Source organism: Elephantulus edwardii, unplaced genomic scaffold (genome assembly GCF_000299155.1).
Source record: "Elephantulus edwardii isolate Elephantulus edwardi_28Jun2011 unplaced genomic scaffold, EleEdw1.0 scaffold00001, whole genome shotgun sequence".
Classification (NCBI taxonomy): domain Eukaryota; kingdom Metazoa; phylum Chordata; class Mammalia; order Macroscelidea; family Macroscelididae; genus Elephantulus; species Elephantulus edwardii.
The window spans coordinates 45015352-45037969 of NW_006399751.1; the positions used below are offsets into that span (position 1 = coordinate 45015352).

The 22618-nt window shown below is 40.8% G+C and overlaps 1 protein-coding gene across 1 annotated transcript in view; it reads right to left on the minus strand.

Moving 5' to 3' along the window:
* Nucleotides 1-11776: 11776 nt before the first annotated feature.
* LOC102876634 (mitogen-activated protein kinase kinase kinase MLT-like) overlaps nucleotides 11777-22618 on the minus strand; it is a 230724-nt gene continuing 219882 nt past the window's right edge. Inside the window, exons 18-20 of the mRNA XM_006878825.1 lie at nucleotides 21492-21566; nucleotides 19796-19946; nucleotides 11777-12493 (exon numbers count right to left, since the gene is read on the minus strand). Of these exons, the coding sequence (XP_006878887.1) occupies nucleotides 11814-12493; nucleotides 19796-19946; nucleotides 21492-21566 (906 nt within the window). The 3' untranslated portion in view covers nucleotides 11777-11813. The remainder of the gene's footprint in view (nucleotides 12494-19795; nucleotides 19947-21491; nucleotides 21567-22618) is intronic.

Genomic DNA, 22618 nt, shown 5'->3' on the forward strand with positions numbered 1-22618 from the left:
GTTTTCCTAGCAGTCCATGGTACTCTCAATACTCTTCTCTGGCACCACAGCTCAAAGGCATCAATTCTCCTCCTATCCTCCTCGGTCACTGTCCAACTCTGATGCATAACAAGTGATTGCAAAGACCATGGCCTGTATCAGATGCACCTTTGTCTCCAAAGAGACACCATTGCCCTTCAGTATTTTGGAGAGGTCCCTAACAGCAGACTTTCCTATGGCAATACGCCTTTTAATGCCCTGGCTACTGGTGCCAAGACTGTTGACTGTGGAGCCAAGCAAACTAAAGCTGTGTACAATCTCAATCTCTTCACCATCCACCCTGATGCTGCCAATTGGCTCAGTGGTGAGAATCTTTGTCTTCTTGACATTGAGCCTCAATCTATATTGGAGGATGCAGTCCTTGACCCTTTGCAGCAGGCGCTTCAGGTCCTCCTCAGTTTCAGCAAGCAGGGTTGTGTCATCTGCATAACGCAGATTGTTGATAGATCTTCCACCAATCTTGACCCCACATTTCTCCTCATAGAGCCCAGCCTCCTGGATAATCTGTTCTGCATACAGGTTGAAAAGATATGGAGATAGGACGCATCCCTGGCGTACACCCTTCCCAATTTTGAACCATTCAGTGTTCCCTTGCTCTGTTCTGACGACTGCCTCCTAGTCCAAGTACAGGTTTCTCATTAGCATCATCAAGTGTTCTGGGATTCCCATTCTTCTCAGAGTCAATCACAGTTTGTTATGATCCACACAGTCCTTTTGCATAGTCAATGAAACACAGATATACGTTTGGAAAATCTGCAGTTAGGGACTTTTCCAAAGTATTGAGGAGTAGTGATGTCATTTTGAGGACTAAGGTGCATCTAATTCAAGCCATAGTCTTTCTGATTACTAGCTATGCATCTTAGAGCTGGAAAAATGAATAAAGATGGCAGAAAAACAAAATTGATGCCTTTGAGCTGTGGTGTTGGAGAAGAGCATGGAACATTACATGGATGGCCAAGAGAACAAACATGTAAGTCTTGGAGAGGGTGCAGCTAGAGTTCTCTTTGGAGGCAAGAATGATGAGGCTTTTGCCTCACCTACTTTGGACATGTTACTAAGAGTTGCTATTCCTTGGAGAAGGACATGATGCTGGGAAGGGTGGAGGGTTCGCAAAGGAGAGGAGGACTCTCAACTAGGTGGATTGATATGGTGACTGCTGCACTGGGCTCTTGTGTGTCAGGAAGTGTGAGAATGGCGCAGGAGAGAACTGGGCTCAGATCTTTTGTTCATAAGGTTGCTGTGAGTCATGCTCAACTTAATGACACCTAACAACAACATTTGGGTCGGCAGCACAGCTCCTTACCACTAGGCCACCAGAGCATCCTTGTTTATATAATATGTGCTTTTTATTTCACTTTCTTCCTTTAATTTATTAACTCATTAGAGTGTGTATTTGAAACCCGGCTCTGCCAGCCATGTACCAAAATTCAGGAGCACGTCATCTCTTACTCTGAAGAAAGTTGTAATTTGGGAAATTGGCAGACGGGGGAGAGATGGCAAACAAATGCCTATCACAGATGCCACTTCAGTATCACTGTGTTATCTGTTTCTGCTGGTGTTGTGAGTGCATAAACTTTGGCTGTGACTTCAGTGGTTGAAGAGACTGCTCATCGGTTACTGTCGTACAATTGTTTCAGTTTTAATAAGAGTGATCAATACCACCAGCTCCCCCTTAAATGCTAATGAATGCTTTAACGCACCAGATGCAGACATGCAGTGTGCCGCAGATTAAAATTAGGCACAAAATTAAATTGCTTACACATCATAGCAAAGGAGCCAGTTTGGACATCTTGATAATCAGCCACAACCAGCTGACAAGTCTTGAATTGTTCCTAGACCAACACAAAGCCTCCCTCTAATCTCAGCCAGAATAGGCGTCATCCGGCAATGAGTGAGCGTGCCTGGTGCCTTTGGGTAAGAAAAAGGAAAACTACCAGGTCAGACTTTCAGGAAAACTTTTAAAAGCCATCACAGCAGAGCCATAGATGGTATCAGGATTGTGAATGATCTATAATAATCCAAATGAAAACAACAACAACAAACCAGACTTTGAACCGCTGGACAAGTTTATGATATTGCCACAGATATACAAAGGAAAGGGTTGATGTGTGAATTTCTTTTACATGCCTCGTATTTTCAAATTTGATGACAAGTTTTTACTCAAAGCCTACGTTTAAACACACACACACACACACACACACACACACACACACACACACACACACCAAAAACCAAACCCAAACAAACAAGCTGCATTTACAATGCCATGCTCGGCATAGCAACTTGAATGGGAAAATGAACATCATTTATAAAGACAGACTGGCCTTTCCATTGGAGGCTTGGGATGCCCAGAATCTGCTCTCAGAGACAAGCCTAGAAACTTAACAAGGGCTTAAGTTATTTTCAAGAACTAATTCACTTTAGCAAAGCTCATAAGAGACTGATATGTAAAAATAGAATCATAGTTACTTGAATACTAAAAATACAGCTCTCAAGTGGATTGGAGGGTCCTTTTAAGGCCATTTAATGCACATGAAGAACATGATTTAATGAGCAAGACTTGCAAGGAGGATTTAGATAATCTGATTGTTTGCTAGCTTAATTAATAAATTGCTCTATTTATCCATTCAAAGAAATAAATTCCTTCCCTGACACCAGATGAGAACTTTCTAGGGAAGGAATTTTGTTGGGACAGTGAGTAAAGGAAACACTATTGATGAAGACTGTATCTTGATTTTAGTTTGAACTAATTATAATGTCACAAGTCTTCATAGTTTTCTTCTCTTGAGTTCCCATCCATTATTTGGTCTGCTGACATTAGTCAAAGGGAAAGGGAAGAGAATAAGAAGTCACTGGTGCTTGGTTAACAAAAATGTGGACAGTCTTGAGCATTGATTTGTCATCTTTTTAATACTTGAGAAATCTCGTAAGCCAGTTCCAGGAAAAACACACAGCCAGCAAGGAACTGGGTCCAGCTCTCTTGCTGTAACTGCCCCAGGGCATCCTGACTTAACTGTAGCTTTCCAAATCCAGAGATGCTAAAGGATTTTATAAGCTTCCTAAATACAGGCTCTGAAATTTGGCATTTTGATGAAGCTGCATTCTGAACAAGTTGGCACAACCAAATCGCAGCATTTTGTAACCATGTAGTGCTTGAGAGCCAGGATTTCAGAAGCACACAGTAATTTGAATGTACCTACTTGTTGAGGGTGGCACCATCATTGAAATGACAAATTATAGAGAAGGTGGGTATGTAGTTGCAAGGCATGTAAAATATTTTGATATCTCACCTTTGGAAAAGGCGCAGTTAGGTGCGAATGCTTTGACCTTAGTACATCTTTACCATCTTTTTAAGGATAAAAGCTCTAGGTGGTGCAAAAGGTTAAGTGCTGGAATAATAATTGAAAGTTTGACAGTAAGGCTTGGTGATCTGACCCCACATGGTCACAGCCTTGAAAACCCTACGGAATGCACACACTGTGACCCTACACACTTGGTGTTACCAGGAGTCAGAATCAATGTGAAGGCAGCTACTATTGACAGCATTTATGGATGATACATTTCTAATCAGAACTATGTATCTATTGAGGAATGAATTTTTGGCAATGAAAAGTTTCATGCAGTAGACATCTTTATACCAATGAATTTCTTGGTCAATTTTCTATTCCGCATAATAATTTTACATTTTTTTTATTTAAATGTTTGTGTGATAAGCTTTCTTCCTTGGAGCAAATTCTTTTCCACTTAAATGGAATAAAGATCTGATTTATCATTCTGCTGTTGTTCATATAATATTTCAACAGTTAGAGATTCTGTCACAGTGAGTTTTCTTTTGTGGAAACTGTTTAGCAACTGAGCTTTCACAGACAGAATTTACTCCCCCCACCCCCAGATAAAATTTCTTGCTCTAAATTTTACAGGGGACAGTTTTAAACACTAAAGCTCAATTGTTAAATTTTTTAAAGAGCTGAGTATCATTATGAATCCATTGAAAATTTGGGGGTTTATCTTTATTTGTAAAGCAGTCCTTGTATACACCCTCCAATTGTCCTCTATGTACTTAGGTTTATGGGATTATTCAGGCTAGGTCCATGATATTTATGCAAAAGCAAAATATCCTGCTTTGTAGAGGCTGTCCTAGAATAAAGACTGCTTTTATAGTAGCCTTGGTATAGTAGGTCTAAGTTGGTATGGTAGGTTAAGTGTTGGGTTATTGGTAAAGTAGGTATAAGTAGGCATAGTAGGTTAAGCATTGGGTTGCTAACCAAAAGGTTGGCAGTTCGAATGCACCAGCTGCCCTGATGGAGGAAAATGAGCCAGTCTCTACCTACTAAAATTCACAGTCTTGGAAACCTGATGGATCGTGTGCACGTGTCAGAACTGATTTAATGGCAATGAGTTGGGTTGGGATGGGTTTTCTACAGTAGCAAGGAACGCTGACAGGGCAATGCTTAAATGCTTATCGGGTAACTAGGTCAGAAATCACTAGCTATTCTGTAGGAGAAAAACATCCAAAACCAAAAATTCACTGTCATCAAATTGATTCTGATTGATAGTGACCATCCCTTTGCTTTCAAAGACTGTAAATATAGAGAACATAAAGATAAATAAAGACTGCCCATAGAGCGAAACCAGGTCTCCCCTTGGAGACTAGGATTTTGAAGCTCCATCTCACTTACTCTGAGCACGTGGCCAAGAGAGACTGGTCCTTGGAGAAGGACATCATGCTTGGAAGGGTGGATGGACAGCGCAGGAGAGGAAGGCAAGTCCCCGGATGAGATGGATTGATACAGTAACTGGGACAATGGGGGTTGGTGTGTCAGAATTATTGAGACAGGCTCAGAACAAGGCAAGTTTCAGAGCTGCTGTACATAGGGTCACTATGGGTTGCAAGTGATTCGATGGCACAAAACAATAGAGGGGGAAAGATGAGCAATCAACTCCAGTGCAATTACTGCCTCTGAAAACCTGCTGGAGGGTCAGCTAGGGGTCGGGTCTGACTCCGCAATACACAACAACAATACCACCATCTTTCTCCCATGGAGCTGCTGGTGGACCCACCTCACCAGAGGTTATCAGCATTTTGGTTAGCAGTGCGACACGCTATCACAACACTGGGAGAAAGATGTGGCATTTGGCTTTGGTAAAAGTCTCAGTCCCAGAAACCCTAGGAGGCAGTTCTGCTCAGTCTTAGAGGTTCATAATTGATGGTATGGCAAAGGTTTTTGGTTGTTGATTTTTCTACAGTACCAACCAGGCTATCTCTTGCAGTTTAGAACCTTACTACTTGGTAACTGCCATTGGACTTGGCCTCTGACTCATGGTAACTCCATACACAACAGAACGAAACCTTGCCCAGTTCTTATCCATCCCTGAGAGTAGTTGTGGATCAGACTATTTGAGCCATAGAATTGTCATTGACTAGTTCTGGAAGATGATCTTCAGGCCTGTCTTCCTCGTTTGTCTTAGTTGAGAAACACCACTGAAACTTGTTCAGCATCAAAGCAACACCCCTGGTCTCCAGGGACAAACATGAGCTACATTGACCAGAATTGAACCTGGGTCTCCTGCATGGAAGATGAGAGTTCTTCCACAAGCCACCACTGTCTAAAAGGCTCTCCCTTGCTCTTTTCCTCCTTTTAATTCTTTCTCATTGCTGTAGAGTAAAAAACCAACTAATAAGTGGCCCGCCACTGGTTTCCTGACCTGTGGGAGGAAACTGCTTATCTTTCTCTTAAGAAGTCACTGGTGGATTCAAATGGCCAGAAAGGCCTAGCCTTTGGGTTAGCAGCACAACTGCTAACTGTCACTAGAGTTCCTTTAAGAGATCTTCTTGTTGTTAGGTGCTGTCAAGTCAAGTGTGATTCATAGTGACCCATGAAGAGCTGACCCGTTCATGGGATGTTGATGTGTTCTTCTCCAACATCATAACTCAAAGGCATCCATTCTTCTGCTATCCCTATTCATTGTCCAGCTCTCTGACCCATAGCAGGTGATTGAAAAGACCATGTCCCGAGTCAGGCATGCCTTAGTCTTCAAACTGACATCACTGGTCTGTAGCATTTTGGAAAGATCCCTGACAGTTGACTTGCCCCATGCAATATGTTTCCTGATTTCCTGACTGCTAGTACCAAGGCTGTTGATTGTTGAACCAAACAAGATGAAATCATTGACAGATTCAGTCCTTTCTCCATCTCATAATTTTGACTGTTGGTCCTGCAGTTAAGACCTTTGTTTACTTGATGTTGAGATATAATCCATAACAAGGGTGTTGTCCTTGATCTTCCGCAGCAAGGAATGTTGTTAAATGCCATTGAGTCACTTGTAACTCATAGAGATGCTATGTACAAAAGCTCTGAACCCTGCTCTATTCTGTGACAACCTCTTCGTCTCCGACACATCTATCCCCATTACCCCAGTCACTGAGTCAATCCATCTGATCAAGGATCTTCCTCTTGTGCTGTCCCTCAACTCTTCCAAGCAATATGTCCCTCTCCAATGTCTGGTCCCTTCTTTCAACAGAGCTTCAGAATCCTTGCTTCCAAGGAGCAGCCTGGTTTCATCCTCTCCAGGATGAAATGTGTTTGTTCTTCTGGCAGTCAGTGGTATATTCAATATTCTTCTCCAGAATCTCAACTCAAAGTCATCAATTCTCCTTCTATCATTCCTAGTCATTATTCAGCTTTCTGATACATAGAAAGTAATTGCAAAGACCATGGCCTGTATCAGGCGCATCTTAGTCTCCAGACTGACATTGCTGCTCTTCTCCAGTCACTGTGTCAATCCATCTCATCCAGGGTCTTCTGCTCCTTCCCTGTCCTTCCCACTTCTGACCATGATGTCCTTTTCCAAGGACTGGAACCTCCAGGCCATGTGCCCAAAGTATGTGAGACAGAGCCTCAAAATCCTTGCCTCCACTGTTGGCAACTATTTTATATTTTTTTTTTCCCTGAGAAATCTCTACCTCTTACGTATATTTAGGAACACTATCCCATTATCAGTGTGACCAAAAATACTCTAAAGTTTAACATTTCATTTGACATGTTCCAGGATTGATACTACTTATGTTGTTGACCTTCTGCCCTGACCCAGTCTCACATCTCTGACATTTAACTCTATTACTCCAGCCACTGTGTCAAACCATCTCATCTTGGGTCTTCCTCTCCTGCCCAGTCCCTCTACCCTTCCAGGCGTGGTGTTCTGCTCCAAGGACTGGTCCCTCCTGGCCATATGCCCTAAGTTATGTCAGATGGAGTTCCACAATCCTTCCCTCCATGGACCAGCTTAGTTTCATCCTGTCTAGGACAGATTTGTTCATTCTCTTGGCGGTCCATGGTATGTTCAAGACTCTTCTCCAGCACAACTCAAAGGCATCAATTCTTGTTTTGTTATCCTGAGTCAGTGTCTAGGTCTCTGATTCAATATCAAGTAATTGCAAAGACCATGGCCTTGATCAAGTACACCTTAGTCACTAGACTTGCATCATTGCTCTTCAGGACTCTAGAGAGGTCCCTGGCATCAGATTTTTCCCAATGCAGTTAATCTTTTGATTTCCTGACTGTTAGTGCCAGGGGTGTTGATTGTGGAACCAAGCAAGCTGAAATCATTAACAATCCCAATCTCTACTCTGTCTGTCATGATGCTGCCAGTTGGCCTAGTGGTAAGAATCTTTGTTTTCTTGATGTTGAGCTTTAGTCCATATTGAAAACTGCAGTCCTTGACCTCCTGCAGCAAATGCTTCAGGTCCTCTTCAGTTTCAGCAAGCAAGGTTGTGTCATCTGTATAATGTAGATTGTTCCTCCAGTCCTGATGCCACATCCATCCTCATAAAGTCTCAGCTCCCAGATGATCTGTTCCACAACAGGTTGAAAAGATATGCAGATAGGATGCATCCCTGATGCACTCCTTTCCTGATTTTGAATCACACAGTGTTTCTTACTCTGTTTTGATGACTGCTTCCCGGTCAAGTTTAGGTTTCACATGAGCACTATTAAATGTTCTGGGATTCCCATTCTCCTCAAAGGTAGCCACAATTTGTTCTGATCTATTCAGTCAAATGCCTATACATAGTAAATGAAACACAGACATTCTTCTGGTACTCTCTGCTTTCAGCCAAGATCCATCTAACTAACATTGGCTATAAAGTCCCTAGTACCATGGCCTCTTCTAAGCCCAGCTTGCACATTTTGCAGTTCTCTGCTGATGTACTGTTTCAGTTATTTTTTATACTCTTCAGCAGGATCTTGCTAGTATATGATATTCATTATATTGTTCAAAAATTTTTACATTCTGTTGGGTCAGTTTTTTCTTTAAAAGGGAATAAATATAGATCTCTTCCAGTTACTTGTCCAGGTAGTTGTCCTCCAGAAACTATTTTATATTGATGTGCTGAAAAAAATAAATCTAGTTACTCTCTTGATCTTGACTTTTAGACTCTTCTTTCAACCTGGCAAGTAACTTTTGGTGAGTAAGCATCAGAAGTGGGCGGGAAAGTCAGAAATAACATCCAACTCTTATTATTTCTTTGCAATCAAGCAGCAGACTCCAGATGTCCTTATTTTGATTTTGACTGAGAGCAGTCCCAGTGATGTTGGCAAGTTATTTTTCCACAAGATATTACAAAACGGTCAATTCTATGGGCTAACTAGGGCTGAGGTCACCAAGTCATTGTACCACTATCTTGCTTCTCTAGGCCATTGTCCAAGAAGGCAAGATGGGGAAAAAACAAAAGCAGCATATTCACCTCACATATTTTGTACTTGAGTCTTCAATAATTCCTCAGAACGCACATTTGGTTGAATAATTAAAGCCACACTTTGTGTTCATTACAGAGGGATTAAATCAAATTCTGTGTTTAGCTTCTCATCCAAACATTCTAATCAAAGAAAATATTTTATTGCTTACTTGGAAGCAAGATATTATTAAGACAGCATACTGTGAATCAGACCACTTTTGCATAAACACAGGACAAGAAGAACAACTGAAAACAGACTGGTTGATTCAAGTTTCGTTAAAAAGCATCACAGTGGATCGTAAACTTTGGAAAAGTTGCTTCACCATGGTAGGTGAGTATACATTACCTATTTTATTCCATCAATAAGAGGTGGGTAAAATCAAGTTGCAGCATTGATGTTTAGGCCATGACAACTTCCTTGGTACATTAAGGTAATTTCGTATAACCTTGACATTACTGCTACTCAGATAGTTTTATACTGTGTTATCCAGTCTATAGCACGATTTTCCACTCCAGGCCCCAAGCATTGGGCAGAGCAGCTTCTCTGGGAACACATGCGTGGACTCTGATGATTGGTTTCTATTAAAAGAGAATTCAATCCCACAGAATTATCAGTGAGTCATTTCCATGGCTGTAGAGCTTGAGAATCCAATGCAGGGCAGAGGACACTTAATATTCAGGGCTAATTAACTCTGATCAGAATCTCAATATGATGAATATGATGGTCTGATTGATAGATAGTTAAGTTTGCTGCCACCAGAATTTTCTATTTGTAAAGCAACACTCATTTCAGAAGCTGGATTCCACAAATCCTGCAGTAGCCTATAGGCAGTTTCCTCCCACCTCTACTATTTCACTTCTTTACCCCCAGCTGCTTATAGCTCTCTTTTGCTGCAAGGCTGGTATTTTACTGTCTTGTTCTAACAAGGATGTTGGTAATTTTAAATTTCTCTGACTTTTAGTTTGTGACGTCATTATTATCCTGTGCTGTGTCTGTTTCTTTTTAGATTTCTGACATCTCAAGAGACCAGTGTGGATGGTTTGTTTTTTGTTCTCTGTTCCTCTGGTAAGAAGTAGAACATAAATTTAAAAAGTCCCTGGGTGCTTCGAAGAAGCGACTAATGGCCTCTTAGGACATTTTTACCTTTGGTTTCTGATAATTTCAAGGGATAAGACACATATCATAATCAACATTAAGTTCATAAATCTTTATTACTACCCAAAGGTAATACACCAATTTAGTTCAGCAATGACCATGATATAGTCACAAACAGCACTTTGAAATAAATACTAACCCACAGGGTGAGGCAAGTGGTACAACATTAAAAGGGGTCCTAATACCTCAAAGGGAGCTCTGATGGCCCACTGGCTAGCTGTCACACTGCCAACTCAAAGGTATTCAAATTCACCAGCTTCCCCATGGGAGAATGATGGACAATCTCCTCTTGTCCCATTTATAGCCTTTGAAAACTTACTGGAGGATAGGCTATCAGTTGGTTTAGGTTCAAGAGCACATACAATAAGAACAACAAAAGTCCCAAAATTAAGATAAATAATATCTTATTACAATATTTTAAAAATGAGAAGTAAATAAAAAAATTCCATAATGAGCAAAATAAATGAAGACAATGTTAAGGACTAAACTGTGTCCCCATGTTGAAAGGAGGGGCCAGTCCTTGGAAAATGACACCATGCTGGGAAAGGCGGAGAGTGTCATTGGAAGAGAGGATGGATGGACACAGCGGCTGTATCAGTTGGTTCGAATATGGTAGAGATTGTGAGGCTGGCACAGGAGAGGGTGACGTTTGGATTCTGTTCACGGACTCATTAGGAGTTGTAGTTGACTTGACACCACCTAACAACAACAAAAACGTGCTGTTGAACTTCCATTACCTGTGGATGTAACGCAGGGTACTTATCTTCCATAATTTCATCTGCTGCTGTGTTAATAATGAGACCATGGTGGGTAGGGTGGGTCCTCAACCCCATCACTTCCAAATAACAAAAAGATCAACAGACACAGAAACAAACAATCATAAACAAGGGGGAAGAGAGATGCCTTGTCATGATCATGGAAGATCCCAGGAACACAAGACCTGCAGAAGCTCACACAAGGCTCTTCCTCCAGAGCTGGTGCCCTGAACTGGGCCTTTCAGCCTTCTGAGCTCTGAGGAAGGAAATGCTCTTGAAAGTCACCCACTTACAGCATCTGTGTTACAGCAGCACTTGTAAGACAAACAGTAACTGTACCTTACCAAAACCATATTGGACTGAAGCAAAAGGAAAAATCGGTAATACTGAGGATGAATTTTAGAATTTTGAGATATATATTGTTGTTAGGCACTGTGGAGTCAGAACCAATTCATAGCTGACCCTCCACAGGGTTTTCAGAGGCAGGAAACCTCATAGGAGGAGACTGTACTTCTTCCTCCCTTGTTAAGATGTGTGTGTGTGTGTGTGTGTGTGTGTGTGTGTGTGTGTGTGTGTGTGTATCTCATCATAGTGAATATCTTCTAACATCACAATGAACATCGTGAATCTTTTGCATTAATTTTCATTAAAAATTTTAAATTAAAAATATGAAAATATTCCCATTAAAGTATTATTTACCTTAAAATCTGTCTTGGGGAGGAGTGCCTCCCTCACACCCTCACCACCAAGTTGCAGCTTTGTCACCACAACTGCGGACTGTTAGGGTGAAAACATGGCTTATGCTCCTCTCTGAACACATTCATATTCAGGGGAAGGAGAAACGTGCATAGTTACGTTCGCTATCATCACTGGGCACTTTCTAAGCGAGAACAAAGCTTAGTGCAATACTATCCATTACTTTGGTCCTGCTTTGGCTGTAGCCTCAAATTAGAAAGTTTTTCCCAAATACGAAAAGTGCAGCAGGATTTTTCGGTTTGTTTTTTGGTTCATTCTATCCAAAGGCACCACATTATCAGAACCCATAACGTTGGCTTAAAAAAGAAAAATAAAGGGAAACATGGAGGGAAGGGAAACCCGCTTAGAACATAGAACTAGCAGTTCCACTTCATTAAAAGGTTCTCCGCCCGCGGTAGTTCCCTCGGGCTCTCTCTTTGTTAGTCTTGGTAGGAGAGGGCCTGTGGGGTTTCTTTCGGTATTCCACTTGAATCCACCCATCACTAACTTTACTCTCTTCCTCACTGGCCCTTGTCTCTGTGTGCAAAGGCATCCCGGGGATTGTCCTGGGCTGGTGATCACTGGGTTTCCGCTTGAGGTCAGGTGACTGGCGAGCATGCAGTGCAGACTGCGGAACCCTGAAGTATCTTTCCCGGGAAGGCGTGGAATGCTGGCTTTTCCCACAGTATCTTCCTCTCGGGGATGAATTGAGTGAGACACTCCCACGGTCACACTTGTCCCTGCTTCGCGCTGCGTACCGACCCCTCTCAGAAGAGCTGTCCATATTGAGACTGGAAAAGCCACTGTCCTTGGAGTTGAGGTGGAGGGAGGAGAAGTTCTTGGTCAGGGCATACTGCGTGGGCGAGGAGCTGCGGGACTGATTGATGGGCGTGATCTGCTGCAGCTTGCTGGGCTGCTGGGGGCGCCGCTGCACGGCGGCTGCGTAGGAATCCTGGTTCTCCAGGAAGGCGAAGAACGGGGAGCCCAGGATCGGGTTGCTCTGCGAGCGCTGCAGCGCCGTGTTGGACGCGATCTGGCGCATCCTCAGAATGTCCAGCCACTGGCAGTCCGCACCTGCGGCAGGAATGGAAATGGGCATCGTTTAAGCAACAGTGAAGCTACACGCCTGATTCAAGAGCCAAAGCCGTTCGCAATGTTCTAAATGTTACCATTTGTAGATGTTCTAAAATGAAATATAAGGATGCTTCCTTTATTATTATTTCAATCTTCACAGCATTATTTTTTTTATTTTTTGTTTGAGCTTGAACTACATAATACTGCTTTTGCTTTTTTTTTATGCACATTCTGAAGAGGAGTGGATGAGGAACAGATGTTTGGGTGACAAGGAAAATTTTTTATGCACATGTAAAAATATACACAACAAAACATATGGCCATTTGGCAATATTTAGATGTACTGTTCCTTGGCAATGGTTACATTCCTCCAATGGTGTCATCATCCTATCTCTGTCCCTATGCTTCACCACCTGTAACCCATATCCTGTCCCTTACAGTTCCCATCTTTGCTATAGAAACTACTGTTCCCTTTTCAATCTCATACAGATGATAGAGGCACTTGGAGAGGAAGGCAGGCACTAAGAAAAGTCAAGGAACTCCCAGTCATCAAGGAAGGGCCTCCAATCCAATGTCTCCAGTCCTCTGAATGGAGAGAAAATAAAATCCTGTTCTTAAAAAGGGCACCTACTTGTGGCATTTCTGACATAGTAGTGCTGGGCACCTGAGATACCTGGTTACCATGTCTGCTGATTCTACATGTTCCCTAACCAATCGCTACTTGTTCAGATACTCTTGGGGGATGTTGGGCAGAGAGATTCGGCATACTTGATGAAGTACCTTAAATCTAGTCTCTCTAGATGAGTTCTTTTGTGAGTTTGCCCTTGGTCTTATTTTGCCACCTTATTACAGGGCATTAATTTACATTGACTAAGAGCTAGCTCATGAAATGCTTAGTACATTTCTCATAGGTTGGAAGAGAGAACAACTTATTTCATTGGCAGTTTAAGCATCTTAGTAGATGCAGGTGAACTCTGTCAAAGCTGACCTGCTTGCTCTTCACTCCTGTCTCCATAAAAGTATACATACTACCCACATCGCAGGAAGCTGACGACATGTTCACACCATGAAAATAAGCAAATGGAAAAACGCCAGTAATAAATACCACATACACTGACTGCTCCAGCATCAACCACTGACAAAAAAACTTGGTTAAGTTACACGGTACTTTTGATATCAATGTCAAAGTTACTTTCTTTTCCATTTCTACAAAATATGGCAAAATCATTGCCATCCAACTCGGAGCTGAACCTCCAGCAGGTTTTGAAAGGCAGTAAATCACATGGGAAGAGAGTGCCCATCTTTCTCCCACGAGCAGCTGATGGATTCGAATCATTAAAAGGCACCACCTTTGGTTAGCAATGTAACTTTCTATGGACTCCCTTAGAAAATAACTAAAGCCTAGGATGCCCTCAAGTTCCCACCCCAGTGTGAACTTTCCAACCTGACTTCTAATTTTAAAGTTTTCACTCCAATTTGATACATGGTTTCTCTGCTTCTCTCCAGGGTTAACTTTTCTTCTGGGACACTGGTTTCCATCTGTCTGTCTCCCTGCATTTTGTTTCCTTCTGTATCATCTTCCCCTTTCCTCACTCATCCTTTAATTTTCAACAAAGGAGAGAAGGGGGTAGGGGAGCCCAGGCAGGAGTGACTATATAGGGTGGTCACGTAAAGCTGACTGGGTGGGAGACCAGGCACTGGTTAAAAGCAATGCCTCTTCCTTCCTTCACCTCTTCCTTTTGAGACTTCTGCCATGTTCAGATCTTATCACCAATGTATCGGAACATATCAAGTTGTTTAATTTTCATTCTCATTGTCCTTTGAGTTGGAGCTGATTCACAGCTGACCCTCCAGAGAGCTTTCTGAGGCTGTAAGTCCTACTGGAGGAGACTGCCCGTCTTTCTCCTGCAGAGCTGCTGGTGGATCTGAATCTCTAAGAGAGGTGTGCCTTTAGGCTATCAGGCCTAAACCCTCCTATGAAAGTACCACTAGAGTGCATAAAATAGTTGTTATTGTTGTATGCTGTTGAGTCAGATCTGACTCATAGCTAACTCTCCAGTGGGTTTTCAGAGGCAGTAAATTGCATAAGAGAAGAATACCCATCTTTCTCCTGCAGAGCAGTGGTGGCCAGATTCCAACTGCCTACTTTTAGGATTGCAGCGCAGTGTCTCACCACTAGGCAACCACACCTCCCTATGATATTGTTAGTTGCCCTCAAGTTGATTTCAGCTCATGGCGACCCTAACCCCATGTGTGCAGGGTATACATTCCATAGGATTTTTAAGGTTCTGACTTTAGGAAGCAGATCGCCAGGCCTGTCTGAGTAGATCTGACCAGCTTATCAGAAGTTAATTGCTTAAATAAAGTCCTGTTTCCCAAGGACTCCTTAACAAGGATATTAGCACAGCTTCCTTTCTCCACTCACTACCAAGTGGGGGCGGGGGGAAGGTAGGGAAGGGTTAGTGGGGAAGGTAGGGAAGGGTTAGTGTGTGAGTGTGTCAACTCTGTGTGTAAGAGAGAGAGAAGTGTGTGTGTCTGTATGCGTATAACCTCAAATGTAAGGCTGAGATGGAGAGAAACAATCTTCAGAATTGCCATAAAATTGGAGAAAAAAGATTACCTTAAGACTTTTGAGAATATATAGTGTGCAAACTCTCTAGATCCTAGAATCTTCAGGCCTTTGAGAAGAATTATTCACATCATTTAGCTTGCTTTAATTTTATCTAAGGGAGCTCAGGTGGCCTAATGGGTAAGGAGTTGCACTGCCAATCCAAAGGCACATAGTTCAAACCCACCAATTGCTCAGTCTCCTTTCATGTAATTAATTTATAGCCTCTGAAAATCTGCTGGAGGGTCAGCTATGAGTTGGTTCCAACTTGATGGCACAGAACAATAATTTTACCTAACTCTTTTTCTTCCTTCCCACTGTCTTTCTTCCTATGGAAAATATGGAAACCTTCAGCGAGCTGGACAATAGCTAAGGATGACAGAAAAAGAATAGATGCCATTGAGTTGGGGTGCTGGAGAAAAATATTGAATATACCGTGGACTTCTAAAAGAACATACAGATCTTTCCTGGAGAAGGTGAAACCAGGCTGCTCCTTGGAGGCAAGGATTTTGAAACTCTGTCTCACAAACTTTGGGCCCTTGGCCAGGAGGGAATAGTCCTTGGAGAAGGGTATCATGGTTAGAAGGTTGGAGGGACAGCACAGAAGAGGAAGACCCCGGATGAGATGAACTGACACAGTAACTGGAGTAATGGGAGTAGATGTGTTAGAGTCAGTGAGACTACTAGCTCATGATAGGGCAGGGTTCAGAGCTGTTTGTACATAACGGTTGCTATGGGTAGCAGGTGATTCGAAGGCACACGACAACAACAACCTGAGCCTTTGCATGTGAGAATTTTCTGGCCACCTTAAAATCTATCCTTTCTATACTTTTTCAGAAAAACCAGAGCCCCACTTTTCTTTGAGTATCAATCCTTCAATGCAGTCCTATGTGTGTGGGGAGCTGGTCCCAGTCTAGCAAAGGGGAAGAAGACCTCGGCTTGTTAAAGCCAGGCATGATGATGTCATGCTTAGTCATGGACAGATTGTTCATTTCTGGCCAAAGCATCAGGAGGAAGTCTCTGAGGGTTTATAGGTGAGTTTTCCTCCCTCATAAATATGAGAATAGGGAGGGAACTAAGCCCTAATTCACCAGGGCATTGTCCCATCTTTAGGTAAGGACTATAAACATGAAAAAAGCCAAGCCAAAATGCTGAGAATGGCAGAGTGGAAACACAGTGACATTTGTTAAAAAACCTTTACATGTTTGAGCAGCCCCATCGTCTGCATCTGAACCTGCCCTCCTTCTAGATTTATTGGTACAGAAAATAATAAATTCCATTATTGTCTGAGCTAAATGCTTTGGTACTTCTGAATCACTCGAAAGGCTTACTAAAATGCAGCTTGCTGGTCCTCATCCTCAGAGCTTCTGATGAAGTAATTCTGCACTCCACCAGGTAAATCCTGACACTGCTAGACTAGGAAGCATACTCTGAGAGCACCAGAGTATATCAGTTGGAGTTAGGATTTCTTTTCTCTGCAGCTGAAAGACCTTTCTTAATTAATCTAGGCAGTATCCTCTCATTCTTCATATCATGTAGGAAAAAGAAATGCAAGGAGGAAGGCAGGCAGGCAAACTAGCTAAAACTGGAATAAGCCAAAGACAAGCCAATACTTCATTCTGCAATTAATAAACAGAAGAAAAAAGTCTATCTAGAGCAATTCTAGTGAGAGACAGAAGGATAGTGATTATTTCTTTTTATATTGGTAGAGAAAAGACTACTATACTAACTCCTGAAAAGATTTCTATTTAAGAGAAATGGACACCTACTAGTTGTCTGCCCATTATCTTGTTAGGAATAGCTCTATGATACATTTCCTGACTGCTGTTACCACGAGTGTTGACTGTAGATCTAAGAAAAATGAAATCATTGACAATCTCAGTCTTTTCTCCATTTATCATGATGTTGTTTAGTGGTTCAATGGTGAGAATTTTTGTCTTCTTGATGCTGAGATGTAGCCCATATTGAAGGTGACATCTTTGATCTTCTGCAGTAAATGCGTCATGTTATCTTTATTTTCTTTAAGCAAATTTGTATCATCTACATATCTCAGGTTGTTGATGGGTCTTCCTCCAATCTTGAGGTCATATTCTTCTTCACAGAGTCCAGCTTCTTGAATGATTTGTTCAGCATATAGATTGAATAGCTATGGAGAAAGGATACAGCTTTGACACACCATTTTCTGATTTTAAAGCATGCAGTGTTCCCTTGTTCTATTAGGACAACTGCTTCTTGGTCTATGCATAAGTTTTGCATGAGCACAATTAAGTGTTTTGGGATTCCCATTCTTCTCAGTATGAATCATAATTGATTATTAACCATATAGTCAATGCCATTGCATAATCAATAAAACACAAGTAAATATCTTTCTAGTACTCTGTGCCTTCAGCCAAGATTCATCTGATATCAACAATAATATTCTTTGTCTCATAGTCTTTTAAATCCAGCTTCAATTTCTGGAAGTTCCCTGTAGATTTACTGTTCCTGCTATGTTTTTAGATAATCTTCAGCAAGATTTTACTTGCTTGTGATATTCATGACATTGTTTAATAACTTCCAGTCTGTTGTATCACCTTTTTTGGGGGGGAAGTTAGAACAATAGGGATCTCTTCAGTCAGTTGCCAGGCGACTGTCTTCCATATTTGTTGGTGCAGACTGGAGAGCACGTCCAAGTTTGCGCCCTTTCCAGAAACACTTCAACGGGTATTCCATCAAATCCTAGGGTCCTTTTTTTTTTTTTTTTTGCCAATGCCTCCAGTGCAGCTCGGATTCCTTCCTTTAGTACTATTGATTATTCATCTTAAGCTACTCCCTTAAATAGTTTTATGTTGATCAATTCTTTTTGGTACAGTAATTCTGTGGGTTATTTCTATCTTCTTTTGATGCTCCCTGTATCATTCAAGATTTTGCCCATAGATTCCTTCAGCCTCTGTGTGTTAGTATTGTTGTTATGTATGGTCAAGTTGGAGTTGACTCATAGCTGCTTCTCCACAGGGTTCTCAGAGGCACTAAGTCACACAGGAGGAGACTGCACATCTTTTGTCGACCGAGTAGCTGGTGAATTTAAACCTTGTGCTTTTGGACTGACAGAGCTATGTCTTACCACTAAGCCATCAGATTCCCCCCTTCAGCCTCTGCATGCCAATAAAAACAAAAGTAAACATATTTCTGATAATTATGGTTTTTAGCCAGGATCTAGCTGACATCAACAATGATAACTTTCATTCTACATTCTTTTTTGAATCCAGTTTGAATTTCTGGTAGCACTCTGCTGACACATTTTCCAATATTTTAAAAATTACTTTCAACAAGATTTTCTTGCATGTAATAATAATGTATTGTTTTATACTTTATACATTTTGTTAGATGCCCTTTGTTGGGAATGAACAGAGATGGCTATTTCTTTCAGTCAGTTGGCCCGGTGACTATCTTACCAATTACTTAATATAAACAAGTGAACACCTCTAGTGTTGTATCTATTTGATGAAACATTTCAATTGGTATTCCATCAATTCCTGGAGCTAGCCCTAGTGGCACAGTTAAAGTGTTCAAATGATAGCCACAAGGATAACAGTTCAAACTCACCAGCTATTTCACAGGAGAAAGATTTGGCAGTCTGACTCTATAAAGACTGATAACCTTGAGAACACTATAAAGCAATTAGTACCCTTATAATTGGATCAGAATCAAATTGGCAGGCAGTGAAGTTTTTGGGTTTTAGGATACAAATATTTTTTTTTAGTGATATGGTTACACTTTTCACAATGTATCATCATTTCATTCTGATACTTCTGTTTTCAGTAATCCAGATTTTTTTAAATCCATCCATTCCTTGAAGTCTTCTTAGTTCTCCTCCTCATTTCTTCCTATAGCTGTAGTTTGCCTACATTCTAGACCAAATTTCAGTCTCTGTAGCATCCATTTTAGTCTATTTCTTTCCCCTCTTTTTTCCCCCCTTTTAAATGTTTGCTTTCTTCATGTAATAACATCTTTTACTTAATGCCACAATTTGTCTGGTCTTTTTTTTTTGTCATTAATATTCAATGCATCAAATCTATTCTTTGAGATGGTCTCCAAATTCAGGTGAGATATACTCAAGGTTGTATTTTTGGCCCTCATAAAGTTGTTTTAGTTTTCTTGATCTTCAACTTGAACTTGCATAAAGAACAACTGATGTTCTGCTCTATAGTTAACTCCTGACCTTGTTCTGACCGATGATAGTGAGCTTTTCCATCATCTCTTTCCACAGATGCAGTTGATTTGATTCTTGTGTATTCCATTTGGCAAGGTTCAAATATATAGTTGCCTTTTATGTTTTTTTAAAAATATTATTTACAGTAAGTCATTAATTGTACTACATCTTTTATATGATTTCTTGCCTCATTTCTATCATCAAGGCCACACTTTGCAACTACCAATCCTTTGTTTCCAACTTTTGCATTCCAATATCTAGTAATTATCAATACATCATGTTTGCATCTTTGATCACATTTAGACAACAGAGATTAGTAGACTCCCTCAATCTCTTCACTTCTGGTTTTATTGGTTTGTGGATAAATTTGAATAATATCTTAAAAATAGCAGGCAAAAGCATATTATAGTTCTATGTTTTTTTTCAGAGTCTGGCATTTGTACTTAATTTAATATTTACTTTTTGGAATCCATTGCACATGTAATACTTGAGCAGCAACTTACTTGAGTTGGATCTGCTTCCTGTGTTGCCCTCAGAGTTGGAGAATAACGTCTGAATGGCTAGCTGAACCGCCTTCACTTCGTCCTGAGGTTTTGCTTTGCCCCACTGAATCCAGTGGACGTGTTTGGTGCTCTTCGGAGTTCTAACATCACTCTGGTGTAAAAGGAAACCCATGGTCAGATGTTTAAAAAGTGGGAAAGGAGCTTAATGTGCCTCCTGACAAATGACTATTAGGTAACATATTCTATACAGTTGGTCCAATTATACTAATTTTATTAAAAGGAAAATTCTAACCATTTTATTGGATTATAGCATTCCCAGCAGCTACAAATGTGATTGCATTCTCCCAGAATGTATTATATGTGGCAAAACCTCATTATATATCTCTTCTTACTAAGACATGAAAAGCAAATGATTTCTTCTGTCTATAGTACTTGAAAACAGATACATTATTGAACAAATAAAACTCTGAAAACCATTTTGTCCGAGACTGTCTTTGATCATCAGAATAGCTGTGTGATGTGGGCAGCTTGGGGGTGAGGGGACTGCTGACCCTCCTGGAAGGTGAAGAAGAAAAGATGCAGAGGCGAGATGGGACCCAGGAGTGAAAATCAGTAACTGCTGGAGTATTTTTTGATTTTTGGCCTAGTCACTGTGCCAGTAGGGTTCCTTCAAGAAAGTACAGACCTTGCATATCCTAGGTATACCTTATCTAAAGCAATTTCTGAAATTAGTTGGCTAGATGGATATATTTTCATTTTATAGATTTTTAAAAAAAGGATAGAACTTCTATTTTTCCATATAAAAGTATTCTAACATTAGAATTTGCTTTTAATAATACTTCAGGCAGTAGTGGGATTGAACTGCATCCTGTTGGATCAATGAATCTATTCTCAGCTCTAAACTCTAAGTTCCAGGAAGGCAAAGATCTCACTTGCTCACTGTTTGGTCCCTCTGGTACCCAATGCATTCATGGCTTATGGAAGATGCTCAACCAATAACTATTGAAGCATCTCTATCTAGGTTATATATAGCCTGTTCTCCTTCCTTACCAGCACTTATGGTAGGGGCCTTCAAGTCAGCTATGACCCAATGAACCACAGATGAACACCTTGCCCCATCCTGCACTGTCCTTTCCATGCTCAAGCCCGTTGTCACCATGTCAATGCATCTGATTAAAGTCATTCTCTTTCACTAACCCTCTACTTTTCTAAGTGTTACGTCTTTTTATAAGGCCCTTCTGACAACATGCCCTAACACATTTAAGATTTTACCACTCTTGCCTCTAAGGAATATCCTGGTTCTAATTGCTTGAAGACAGGCTTATTTATTCTCTTGAAAGTCCATGGTATATTCTATACTTTTCTCCAACACCACAATTCAGAGGCATCAATTATGCATCATTCTTTCTTGTTCACTGTCTACCGTTCAGATGCATAAGAAACAATTGAAAATTCTATGGCCTGGATCAGCTTCACCTTAGTCCTTACGCTGACATCTTTGCTCTTCAGCATTTTAAAGAGGTCCTCATCAGTAGATTTTCTCAAAACAGTATGTTTTTATATTTATCTTCCCATTTTTTGGTTGCTGAAATAACCTCAATCTCATTAAGTTCCTAACTCTCTGAAAGAGCAAACAAGTGCCTACAGAGAGAGAGATTGTCAGTGAAGCCACCAGCCTCCTTTCCCCAGAACTTACCTCATATGTGACAGTGCACTCTACAGTCTGATTGTCTGCTATTCCTACAATCCATTTCTCCATTACAAAGGGGGGCTGAAAAACAAAAGTGAGGATGGTGCAGTGCCATTAAACAGTGTCTTTTAGAATATGAATTTCTTTAAGGTCAGTTGCCCAATTCAAGATTGGTAAATAGGGAAATAAAGCCAGATTATCACACATAAAATGAGGTTGGCTCACATCTGATTACTCTCAAACATGCTAGCAGAAAGCCTTCTCACCATGAAGAGAAAACTCTAACCATACAAGAAGACCTTCCCTGAGGGCATATGGAGGTCAGTCTCATGGCTTCAGTGGTCATTCTGCTTTCTATTATATTATCTGGTGAGGCTTTGAATGCAACTGAAGAAGCCATGGAGACCTTTTCCCGGGATTAATGAAGATGCTTCTACTTTGAATTATGTATTTAATTTTTATGAAAATGGTATCGATTAGAAATGAGTCTCTACTCTCACATAGACATTCTCTGTCCCTCCAAATAAGACTATGAAGGAAATATAGTAGAGATTTAACCAGGTTATGCATTTATTTTTAAAATTAGAATTGTTGCTGTTTCTATGAGTGGTAGGTATAGTTAAAGAGTCTATAGATTTTGATTGGTCTTCCTCAACCCTGTTGCCCACCTTAAATTTGGTGTGTGGTTTGGAAGCAGATACCGTCTCACAGGAAAGTATTTGATTTTACAGAAGAAACACATGCATTTAGTCTTATAAGCCTTACCCTATTGTTTTTTGCCATGGGTAATTACCTGCTTTGAACAAGCAATAACTTGGGCATTGCAGCAAAGAATAGCTGCTGCAAATAGAGACGTCATAGGTTGGGAGGAAAGAGAAAATATATTTCCAGTAAAAATGGTATAAAAATCAATATTTTCCAAGGACATAAGGGAAAGTTAAAGCCAAATAATAACCTTTACAAATAAATAATGCTGTTAGAAAACTCCCAGTTATACAGAAGAACTCAATCAAGGGTACCAAATCCACGTACTTGATGAATCCACTTATAAAGTGGTGTTAGGCTGTGAGAGAACATATTTACAAGTCTAATGCTGTGGGTTAGCAGAATCTTGCCACTTTCCTACTTATGCC